This window comes from Sinocyclocheilus grahami, unplaced genomic scaffold (genome assembly GCF_001515645.1).
Source record: "Sinocyclocheilus grahami isolate Dianchi unplaced genomic scaffold, SAMN03320097.WGS_v1.1 scaffold1977.1, whole genome shotgun sequence".
NCBI classification, from domain to species: Eukaryota; Metazoa; Chordata; class Actinopteri; order Cypriniformes; family Cyprinidae; genus Sinocyclocheilus; species Sinocyclocheilus grahami.
This window is the reverse complement of record NW_015507156.1, coordinates 47,765-59,495: the sequence shown is the minus strand read 5'-3', so window position 1 is coordinate 59,495 and position 11,731 is coordinate 47,765. Positions and strand designations below refer to the sequence as shown.

The following is an 11,731-nucleotide window of genomic DNA, read 5'->3' as shown; positions in this document are numbered from 1 at the left end:
TTTTTTTAAATATACGTCAAACTTTCTTAAATCACTACTGGCAAGCTGATGCTCTGGGACTTTGTGCAATGATATTGTAAGAGGAAAGCATTATTGTGTAAGAATATTCATTTTTTTTAAAGGCAATTTTTGTGTGTGTGTAAAATCATTGCTAAATATGCAATATGGAACAATGAAGGAACAAATCACATCAAAGAAGAAAACTACATTAAATATTAATTTAAAAGCAGAAGAAATGCAGCAAATGGAATAGAATGTAATCAAATGCGTAATTTCACTTTTTACGATGAACATAAAATGCTCAATTATTAAAATGACTGATATATCAAAATACTGAAAAGTATTTTAATAATTAGACTACAGGGTTTTCCCCATATTGCATTTTTTAACATGTAGAAGCATTTTCATTCCATTGACAATATTCTCGTTTACAAAATTGGTGGTATACAATTTCTTTAACTAACCTCTTAAAATAAATAATAATTCACAAAAAAGCAGTGCAGAATTCATCAAAAAGAACAAGTCTTTTTTACTCAAATAATTTTACGTTTCTTTTTATTTAAACATATTTAGCAACATGGTCAAATGTGACACATTAACATGAGCGATCCAGAGACAACTTATGACAATCTCTCAAAGTGCAAAAAATAAGCAAGAAGCGTGTTCTTTAGTGCAAAATTAATGCAAAATAAAAGCATAAACAGTAGTTTTATGTGGATGGCAGCGTGTTATTTCAATAAATCATGATTCACCGATGTTTTAAACCAAGCAGTGTTAGAATCCTGAAAAATATCCAGTTGGATGTTACTCGAAGCGAACAATGTGACATGATTCAACACTGATCTGGAGTTCAATTAGAGCAACTACTTCTTTCACATTCACCGTTTACACACTGCAGAATCAAGGAATCTCAAGTTTGTTAATCAGCTGAAGTTATTCAGAAGTGGTTTCAATTCCAGCTCTGAGATTCGTGAAAACTGCATGTTATGTACTAAGATCAGCACTTATCACAAAAAATACTGTAATTAAGGTGATTCGGAGAGAGAGAGAAAAAACCTGCAACGTAGTGGAAAAAAATAACCTAAAAAAACATTAACATACAAATTACGAACATAATACAAAGTTGGTTCGTTCACTGCTTTTGTAAATGGTTTCTTTCTTTATTTTACACACACTTAACAAATGAGATTCGTACCCATAAGGGGTCCTGGACCAATCAGATTCGATTTCTAATTCTACAAACAAGTTTTCTAAAAATATTTTGGTCTCGATGTTAGCAAAGTACAATAAAGTACATGGTGTCTCAATCATGAATCAAAGTACATTTCTGAAAAAGCCATTCTTGTGAAATTGGTTGATTTTTTGTGAAAATTTACATGAGAATGGATTTAGAATGGTTGTTTTTGTATGTGAATTTCAAACATAAATTGTCATAAAAAGGAAAAAGTTTCACAAAGGACTTGACAACTTTCATAAAAGCATACTTATGAAAACTGCTATTCAATTTGGTTTGACAATTTATGCGAAAAATGTTTTTCAAACATTGTGTTGTTTTTGTGCATGAATTTTAAAACTATTGTATGTACATAGTTCATAAAATATTCTTATGTAAACTGTTTGCATTCAAAACAAATTCAAACTATTGTTACTAAATTGTTGCATTCAATTTAGTAAAAAATGTATTATGAGCAATGCACATGAATTACTGTCGTTATGTACATAGTTCGGAAAATCATTCTTAAATTGTTGCAGTCAATTTAATATGACAATTTACTTAAGAACAGATGTTTTGTACATGAATTTTGTATCATTATGTACATGATATGTCAAGGCATTCTTATGTAAATTGTCACATTCACTAAAACTTTATTTTACAAACAATACACTTCTTTTATATGTTAGGCTTAAATTTCAAAACAAAAACTCTTAAACTATCATTACTAAATGGTTAATATCAATTCAATGTGACAATTTACCCCCCGAAAAAAAGTTTTCAAACAATGAACATGAATTTTAAAAGGAATAGTTCCCCCCAAAATGAAAATTTGCTGAAATTTTACTCACCCTCAGGCTATTCAAGATGTTGAAGAGTTTGTTTCCTCATCAGAACAAATTTGGAGAAATGTGTAGCATTTCATCACTTACTTAAAAGATTTTTTTAACTTCAACCCGTTGCTCCTTGCCAAAATGAGTCCATAGTGACGCTTCCTCCAGTGAAAATGTCCATCTCCTGTTGCCCTCCCACATCAAAATCCACCGACATATTTGTTTCGAGCTGTTTTTCCTTCTACAAGTGCTTGATCTGTGCATATATTGCTCCTGATTCAGACGAGACAACTTTTACACTGGATAAAGCAATATTATGGATAGAGGACTTGTATTTTGAAGTTAAAAATCAAGAGATTTGAATGATGGGTTTCTTTCTTTCAAACATGCAGCTTTTTCTCTTCACAAGACATTAACTGATGTTTTTATCAGCTGTTTGGACTCTCATTCTGACGGCACCCATTCACTGCAGACGATCCATTTGTGAGCAAGTGACGTAATGCTGCGTTTCTCCAAATCTGTTCTGATGAAGAAACAAACTCTTCTACATCTTGGATGAACTGAGGGTGAGTAAATGTTCAGCAGATTTTCATTCTTGTGTGAACTATTCCTTCAGGTAAAAAGACGAGGGGAATGATTTTTACAAACGATTTAAACATTTGCTCAGATTGTGTTTCATGTATGAGACGTGGAGTATACATACCTCCACTGTACATCCAATTCAACACAAGGATTGACGCCTGTCCTCCGTAGATCCAGGAAACATTTTCATCATCTACTAGAGGAAGTGGAAGCTCTGAATATTTCAGACCAATTTATGCGAAAAATGTTTTTCAAACATTGTGTTGTTTTTGTGCATGAATTTTAAAACTATTGTATGTACATAGTTCATAAAATATTCTTATGTAAACTGTTTGCATTCAAAACAAATTCAAACTATTGTTACTAAATTGTTGCATTCAATTTAGTAAAAAATGTATTATGAGCAATGCACATGAATTACTGTCGTTATGTACATAGTTCGGAAAATCATTCTTAAATTGTTGCAGTCAATTTAATATGACAATTTACTTAAGAACAGATGTTTTGTACATTAATTTTGTATCATTATGTACATGATATGTCAAGGCATTCTTATGTAAATTGTCACATTCACTAAAACTTTATTTTACAAACAATATACTTCTTTTATATGTTAGGCTTAAATTTCAAAACAAAAACTCTTAAACTATCATTACTAAATGGTTAATATCAATTCAATGTGACAATTTACCCCCCGAAAAAAAGTTTTCAAACAATGAACATGAATTTTAAAAGGAATAGTTCCCCCCAAAATGAAAATTTGCTGAAATTTTACTCACCCTCAGGCTATTCAAGATGTTGAAGAGTTTGTTTCCTCATCAGAACAAATTTGGAGAAATGTGTAGCATTTCATCACTTACTTAAAAGATTTTTTTTAACTTCAACCCGTTGCTCCTTGCCAAAATGAGTCCATAGTGACGCTTCCTCCAGTGAAAATGTCCATCTCCTGTTGCCCTCCCACATCAAAATCCACCGACATATTTGTTGTCTTTTTTTCAAACATGCAGCTTTTTCTCTTCACAAGACATTAACTGATGGAGTGGAGTGGTGTGGATTACTTGTGGATTATTGTGATGTTTTTATCAGCTGTTTGGACTCTCATTCTGACGGCACCCATTCACTGCAGACGATCCATTTGTGAGCAAGTGACGTAATGCTGCGTTTCTCCAAATCTGTTCTGATGAAGAAACAAACTCTTCTACATCTTGGATGAACTGAGGGTGAGTAAATGTTCAGCAGATTTTCATTCTTGTGTGAACTATTCCTTCAGGTAAAAAGACGAGGGGAATGATTTTTACAAACGATTTAAACATTTGCTCAGATTGTGTTTCATGTATGAGACGTGGAGTATACATACCTCCACTGTACATCCAATTCAACACAAGGATTGACGCCTGTCCTCCGTAGATCCAGGAAACATTTTCATCATCTACTAGAGGAAGTGGAAGCTCTGAATATTTCAGACTCAGCACCTCATTCAATGGGAAACAGCTTGTTTAATTACAATAACTATGAACACATTATTTTATTTATTAGTCTAACCGGTTCACAAGTATAAATACCTAAAAAAACAACAAAAAAAGGCAAATTAACCAATATTCAGTCCTCAAAACAAGACGCTGTGGTTCTGTGCTGTTGATTGGCTCCTTCATGGGAAGAGTAAGTCTAGTTTAGGAGCCCATTCCAGGGCAGAGTTTACCACGGCTAAAGCGGCAGCCCCTAACGCCACAGTCAATCCCATGACCGCCAGCCGTATGAGGCGCCGTGCCGTGGGCTGGACGACTGCTACGGTTCCTCGCTGGGCCTCCAGTGTGCGCTGCTGCTGCTCTTTCCGTCTCTGGCGGAGCACTGTGTCCGGACGCTGCTGCGTCGACGCCAACTCAAAGTCTTTGAAGGTGGAGACAGCCGTCCTGGACAAAAAAAAAGACAAGGGTTTGTAGGGCTGTCAAAATGGCTGAAAAACAAAATTAGAATTTTGTACTTAAATATGATCAAAATTCGAATTTAAAATGCATAATTTCAGTTAGGGTGAAGAAAAGCTTTTGACTTCTCTCCTGAGGCCACAAGAGGGCGCATCGAGCAAAATATTACTAATGCACATTTATTCAAAGCATAAGATAACATGACTATCTGTGAAAAAATGTGCATAATGTTTAAAATAATGTTTATAAACCAATTATAATTAAGTTGCTTAAACAACTTTAAACAAAACAGCATCATGTATGTATGCATAATTTAATACAAAGGACGGAAAGCCAAGCACACAGAGTACATTTTTCATGTAAAAACATGAGATGCAGTGGGATGGGGAAAAACCCGCCATAAAGTCTCGATATATGTTTTTTTCAAAGTTAAACTTGCATTCATTTTACATGGCTTTCTAAACATGCGGCTCTCTTGTGCGAGATGCGAGTGCAATGGTGATAGATGTCCCTCTAGAAAATGCACGAAATATGTGTTCTGTGTGAACGGCTTGGTTTCAGTGTTGATGTAAACAAGATCTTCTCTGCATTGATGTTCTCTTTTCCGCGCAATATTTGTAATGAACAACGCAGCAGCGCCGCATCTAGTGGAAGTCTCGATATATGTTTTTTTCAAAGTTAAACTTGCATTCATTTTACATGGCTTTCTAAACATGCGGCTCTCTTGTGCGAGATGCGAGTGCAATGGTGATAGATGTCCCTCTAGAAAATGCACGAAATATGTGTTCTGTGTGAACGGCTTGGTTTCAGTTTTGACGTAAACAAGATGTTCTCCGCATTGATGTTCTCTTTTCCGCGCAATATTTGTAATGAACAACGCAGCAGCACCACATCTAGTGGCTTCAACTGGATAGGCTGACAAAAACATTATAATGCAACGACACTTACATCATCATTGCATCTTGTGCGCCGCTGATAAGGCTGCCTCCTTAACGTACACCTAAAATTCGAATGCAATGTGGATTTTTATTTTAAGTTCGATGAATATTCAAAAATGTTTTTGACAGCCCTAGTGGTTTGTAGGACATGTTTGTTGTGAGAAAAACATTCCGGCAGATAGACTTACAGCTGACTGCGCTCTCTGGCCAGCTCAGACGGGGGGAACTGAACGAACAGATCTCCTGCGCGGCTGATCAGCGTCTCGTACGGCAGGTCCTCTGGGATACGGGACAGGAGATGGTGCATCATGGCCATGTCACACTCACAGTCCAACACCTCCTCCTCTCGATGCAACACGATCTGCAAAGAGAAAACCACGCTTGCTTTGAAATACAGTCGTAATGACAATGATTTTTGTAAATATTAATACAATATCTCATTTTATGCTATGGTAATGACAATGAGATTTTTTTAATAAACAATATTTTGTTTTAAGTTACAATAATGACAATGAGATAATTGAATTTTTTCATTACAGTAGGCTACTGACAATTATGACGAAAATGTACAACAAACACAATAGTACAACAAAAATGAAAGTAATAATTGTGAAAATGTCACCATGCACAAAATCTTAATGGTCCTAAAATAGGCCGTTTCATTTTTTTTTTTGGATTTTGGTGTGAAATTCAATTTATATAAAGCTATTAGTATTTAGTCCTTGACCTACTTCTTGTCAAACCTCAAAACTCCAGGTTTATGGAGACTGCAGGAGGCAGAACACAGTACTTTACTGTTCAAAAGACAAATAGTGTCGACATGACAGAATGTGTCAATTATTTATTCCGACTGAACAACACAGCCTGATTCAGCCCTAAAAACAGCTGCTACTGCGGCGGCAGTGAAACTGCTGACCCACATCTGCTGAACATCAGAGACTCAAAGATGCAGAAGATGGTTTTGAGGACAACAAATGGAAACGTACCACAGCAGCAAAGTAGATGGGCATGAGGGGATGGCAGGCCAGGAAGAAGTCATACAACCGAACCACATGACGGAAATCTGACAGTACGTGTCCGAACCAGGTGATGAGCCAGCTGAGAGCGAAAATGGTGCCGACCTCGGCTCTGCAGACAAAATAAAGACACTTATCTCAAATTATACAAGTCAATAAAGAAGGTTTGTCATCATTCTTTCAGGAGATGCTTATATAATGATGAATGAGGAAAACAAATCAATCAAACCACTGTGCTTCAACACAGACAAACATACAAACCAAACAAATCACAGAAAATGGGCGTCTACTCACTGCTGCATGAAGTTGTACACTTCAGGGTTGACCCTCTCGATTATGGGCATCAGGTAGTTCAGGATGTGTTTGGTGTTGTCCATAGTGGGGTCCATAAAGTCCCTGTAATGTAGGTTAGATGGGTGAAAAATATCTACTAGACATTAAAACTATTTCAAGATAATGTTTTGTCTTTTCTATAATACAGTAACTGAAAAAATTTAATATTTTTCCCCCCCATTTATTTTCAGAATTAATGCCCATATAAGAAATTTATAAATATTTTAAAACATAAACAGAATTTAATTATATTAATATTTAATAATAATAATAATAATAACATATTTTGACAGTGATGGGATTTTTTTATTTTGAACATAAATGAAAAATGTATTGAAATAATGAAACTAATTAAATTATATTTATTATAGTATATGCACATTACATTTAATAATAATAATGATATGTATTTGTCACATGTAATGAGAATGAGATTTCTTTGTTGAAGGTCATTGTGCTTGATCTTGAAAAAAAATATATAAATGGTTTAATTTAAAGGGGTGGTTCACTGTTTTTTTTCTAGGCTTGATTGTGTTTATGGGGTGCAGTCTAACATGTGTTAATGCTTCGTTTTTAAAAAAACGCATGGTTTTTCACATAATTGACCTTTATTCCACACCACTGTCCCTTCTCTGAGAAACGCGCTGATCATTTCCTGCTTTTATGAAGCCCCTCCCTCAGAAACAGGCGATGGGCTCTGATTGGTTAGCTAGCCCAGTGTGTTGTGATTGGCTAAACTGCCTCTAGTGTGCGTCTAACCTTCCCGCCCCTCTCCTCAGCGGCGGCATGTGCTCCGGTTGTATTGTAAACAACGGCGTCTTTAATATGCTTATGTTAGCTTTTAATATACGTTTTTGTCCTGATTAAAGCTTTAATACAGTACGGCAACTGCACACGCATCCATGTTTAACGCTTCTCATAGCTATGTGAAAATAAGTGTATAATTGTAACGGTTCATTGTTGGAGCTGAGCTGAATGAGAGAGAGAGAGAGAGAGAGAGAGAGAGAGAGAGATGCAGAGCGTGTGCAGAGCAGGAGCACACGAGGAACAGTATTAAGAACCGCTGCTTTAGAACATTGATTGTGAAGCTTGTGAATCCATTAGAATCGTTAGAAGACAGAATCGCGATTCATATATGAACAGATTTTTACGTGCACCTCTAGTTTTCTCTTCTCTAAAGCAGCGCAGCATGGCCTCGCCCCCTTTGCGGACTTTTCCCGAGGGCGGGGTTTATCTGGGTTTGTGAGGTCACGAACCTGGGAAGTAACTCGTTGTAGTCCCTACAAGGCGTTTTTGTAGCCATTAAACTGCCAGAATTTTAAAAGACGATATCTCCGTTTGCATTGAACTTCGTAACTTTGCAGATATTGTTTATGCTCAAACAGCAACATTACACACCAACATTAAAAAAAGTGAAATCGCAATCAACCACCCCTTTAAACAATACTGAATAAAATTAAAATGCTCATTTTTATTGCCGAGAATAGCGCTTGATTAACCTGAACATAATTTCAGAATGAATAAAAATCAGCAAAAATGTATACAAATAAATTAATAAATACATCCTGCATCTGTGTTTTGGTAAAGTGTCCCAAACAGGCTCTTGCTGCTGGCCCACCTGAGGTGGTGAGTGGAGAGTTTCTCCACCAGGGCAGTGGCGAGTCGTTCCTCCAGCACCAGCAGGAAGGTCACCACAATGTCATGGTAACCCTGGTAATAGTGCAGCTGTGGGTTTTTCACCAGCACCCACAGAATAATATCGATCAGCTCTTCCTGAAGGCCTTCCCGCTGCTCGTCTGGCATCCCTGCGTTCATTAAACACCGCAAACAAACAGCTTAGACATGAACCGAGACCAGCTGAGGGTCCTGAAGAAGCAGCGGAGGTCCGTTCTGCTCACCTGGAGGGAAGCGCCTGAGGGATCTCTGAACATCTAGAAGCACTTGGTTGAAGTCCTTGTTATTGTCTCGATCGACCGGCTCTGGAAATAAACACTGGATGTACATCTACAGTACATGGCTTTCATGAAGTGCATTTCCATGGATTTCATTACCTAGTTGTTCAGGCATGTTGCTTTATTCCCCCTTTATCAGCATAAATTAAGGCATATACAAGAAATGTTTAAATAAAAGATGTGCATTCATATTTTAAATGTAAATATTATAATTAATTTATACTTAACAAATTATATGTACATTTAATAACAATTAATAATAATAATGGATAAAATATATATTTTTTCACATTACAGATTTTTTTTGTTGAAGGTAATTGCACGATTATCTTGAACATAAATAAAAGATGTACAAATATTTTAAAATGTAAAGAATTAATGCAAATTACATTATGATATGTATATTATATTTAATAATAATAATAATCAATTTTTTCACATTACAGTGATGAGAATAAGAATTTTGGTTACGGTAATTGTGCTTAATTATCTTCAACATTAAAAGATGTACGAATCATTTAAAATGTAAATAATGAATGCAAATTACATTATGATATGTACAGTATATTATATTTAATAATAATAATAATATATTTTTTCACATTACAGTGATGAGAATAAGAATTGTGGTTACGGTAACTGCTTAATTATCTTCAACATTAAAAGATGTATAATTATTTTAAAAATGTAAATAAAAAATATAAATTAAATGATATTTCATAATTAAATAATAATAAAATATTTTCAATATAACGAGTGAGTCAACAGAATGAGTGAATTATGCTAGATTATCTTGACCATAAAATATGTATAAATATTTAAAAATGTAAATAATATTTAATAAATTGAAGTACATTTAATAAATTATATGTATAAATATTGCATAAATATTTAAAACGTAAATAAACAATAATAGAATTAAATTATATATAATAAATTATATGTAGATTATATTTTTTATAATTTAATTATAACAACAATAATAATAATATATTTTTCACATTACAGTGTGAGAGAACGAAAAAAAAATTTTTAGTTGGATGAAATCGCATTAAATTATATTTATGTTTTGTTTTGTTCTCAGCATCTCAGAAAGTCAGCTACCACAAGTGATTTGATGTGGTTCTTCTTACCCAGCCGTTCAGGTATGTTTTCTACAGACACGTTGAGCAGTCTGGGCCACACCTGCCATCATTTAAAATGTAAATAATGAATGCAAATTACATTATGATATGTACAGTATATTATATTTAATAATAATAATAATAATATATTTTTTCACATTACAGTGATGAGAATAAGAATTGTGGTTACGGTAACTGCTTAATTATCTTCAACATTAAAAGATGTATAATTATTTTAAAATGTACATAAAAATATAAATTAAATGATATTTCATAAAATACATGTAGATTATATTTCATAATTAAATAATAATAAAATATTTTCAATATAATGAGTGAGTCAACAGAATGAGTGAATTATGCTAGATTATCTTGACCATAAAATATGTATAAATATTTAAAAATTTAAAATATATTTAATATAATTGAAGTACATTTAATAAATTATATGTATAAATATTGCATACATATTTAAAACGTAAATAAATAATAATAGAATTAAATTATATATAATAAATTATATGTAGATTATATTTTTAATAATTTAATTATAACAACAATAATAATAATAATATATTTTTCACATTACAGTGTGAGAGAATGAAAACATTTTTTTTAGTTGGATGAAATCGCATTAAATTATCTTTATGTTTTGTTTTGTTCTCAGCATCTCAGAAAGTCAGCTACCACAAGTGATTTGATGTGGTTCTTCTTACCCAGCCGTTCAGGTATGTTTTCTACAGACACGTTGAGCAGTCTGGGCCACACCTGCTGGCGGATCTCGTCGCTCAGTAGACCTCCTTCACTGATGGCCATGCGTCTCAGAGCGGCCACATCCACCGGCGTCGTGTTCAGGGCCTGCGTGATCTCCGCCACCTTCCTCTTCCGTCTGGACTCAGCATCTGCCAACATGATGACTGCGGTCAGCACCTGAACACTGAACACGCTGTCACTGATGTTTAACGCACTCCAGCAGAAAAGTTTGCTGGAAATGGAGAAGTTGACTAAGATCTTTCCCCTTTCCCCTTCATTTGCGCAAATGTTTTTGTCTAAACAGCTGTTCCCAGAGGGACGGCGCATTTAAAAGACTTGATTTAGTTTTGAAAGGGAACTATTTTTCTCTGGAACACAAAATACACTCACATGCCAAACATCTCACAGCAGTACTGTGACAGTTTTACAGTACATAATGAGTGCAGATATCTTATGCGCAATAAATTCTTCAAAAGTGTTATGAATAGTGCTTAAGATATGAAATATTGAACACCTTTAAATGCTAAAATAATTCACAGGACACTCCCACAGAAATAATCAAAGGATTACGAAGCAGAAATAAATTATTCCCACACCCAGGGGAAAAAAGTACACGCACACATATATATAAAAATGTGCAATTTATAATGTGTAATTGTATAATTGACATATCTATATATAATTTATATTAATGTAATAACTGTATTTTTTTACATTTATCTATCCATACAGAGAGATATTAAATTATATGCATTATTTTTTTATTTATATAAATTTATTCATTTCTAAAATCCCCACATTTCTATCTGTATAACTAAATTACATGTATATATAAATCTATAGATATAAATTACACATTATATATATACACACACACACTATATTTCTTTATAGCTAGATAGATCTTGAATTGAATTTATTGAAAGGATAGCCCCTTGAGATGTGACATCTCATTTTCAAGGGGGTCCAGAAACAAAAAACAAAACATAAACAAAACAACCATACAAAACATGTACGCAACGCATACACAAACTAGAAGACATGCTCAACAAATCCCCCACACCC

The 11,731-nt window shown here is 34.1% G+C and overlaps 2 protein-coding genes across 3 annotated transcripts in view; one reads left to right on the top strand and one right to left on the bottom strand.

Annotated features, from left to right (window-relative positions):
- Window positions 1-3,841: 3,841 nt before the first annotated feature.
- The window catches only part of LOC107573569 (TBC1 domain family member 20-like), an 8,996-nt gene continuing 1,106 nt past the window's right edge, over window positions 3,842-11,731 (bottom strand). Inside the window, exons 2-9 of one of the 2 annotated variants that reach the window (XM_016259999.1) lie at window positions 10,682-10,815; window positions 9,923-9,974; window positions 8,736-8,816; window positions 8,456-8,642; window positions 6,799-6,900; window positions 6,475-6,616; window positions 5,677-5,849; window positions 3,842-4,538 (exon numbers count right to left, since the gene is read on the bottom strand). In XM_016259999.1, coding sequence (XP_016115485.1) covers window positions 4,277-4,538; window positions 5,677-5,849; window positions 6,475-6,616; window positions 6,799-6,900; window positions 8,456-8,642; window positions 8,736-8,816; window positions 9,923-9,974; window positions 10,682-10,815 — 1,133 coding nt within the window. In that variant the 3' untranslated portion in view covers window positions 3,842-4,276. Of the gene's footprint in view, window positions 4,539-5,676; window positions 5,850-6,474; window positions 6,617-6,798; window positions 6,901-8,455; window positions 8,643-8,735; window positions 8,817-9,922; window positions 9,975-10,629; window positions 10,816-11,731 lie in introns of both variants that reach the window. The other variant, XM_016260000.1, reaches the window with a different exon arrangement.
- Window positions 11,271-11,731, top strand: part of LOC107573570 (retinol dehydrogenase 7-like) — a 9,884-nt gene continuing 9,423 nt past the window's right edge. Inside the window, exon 1 of the mRNA XM_016260002.1 lies at window positions 11,271-11,275. The gene's annotated coding sequence lies outside the window, so the exon portion shown is untranslated. The remainder of the gene's footprint in view (window positions 11,276-11,731) is intronic.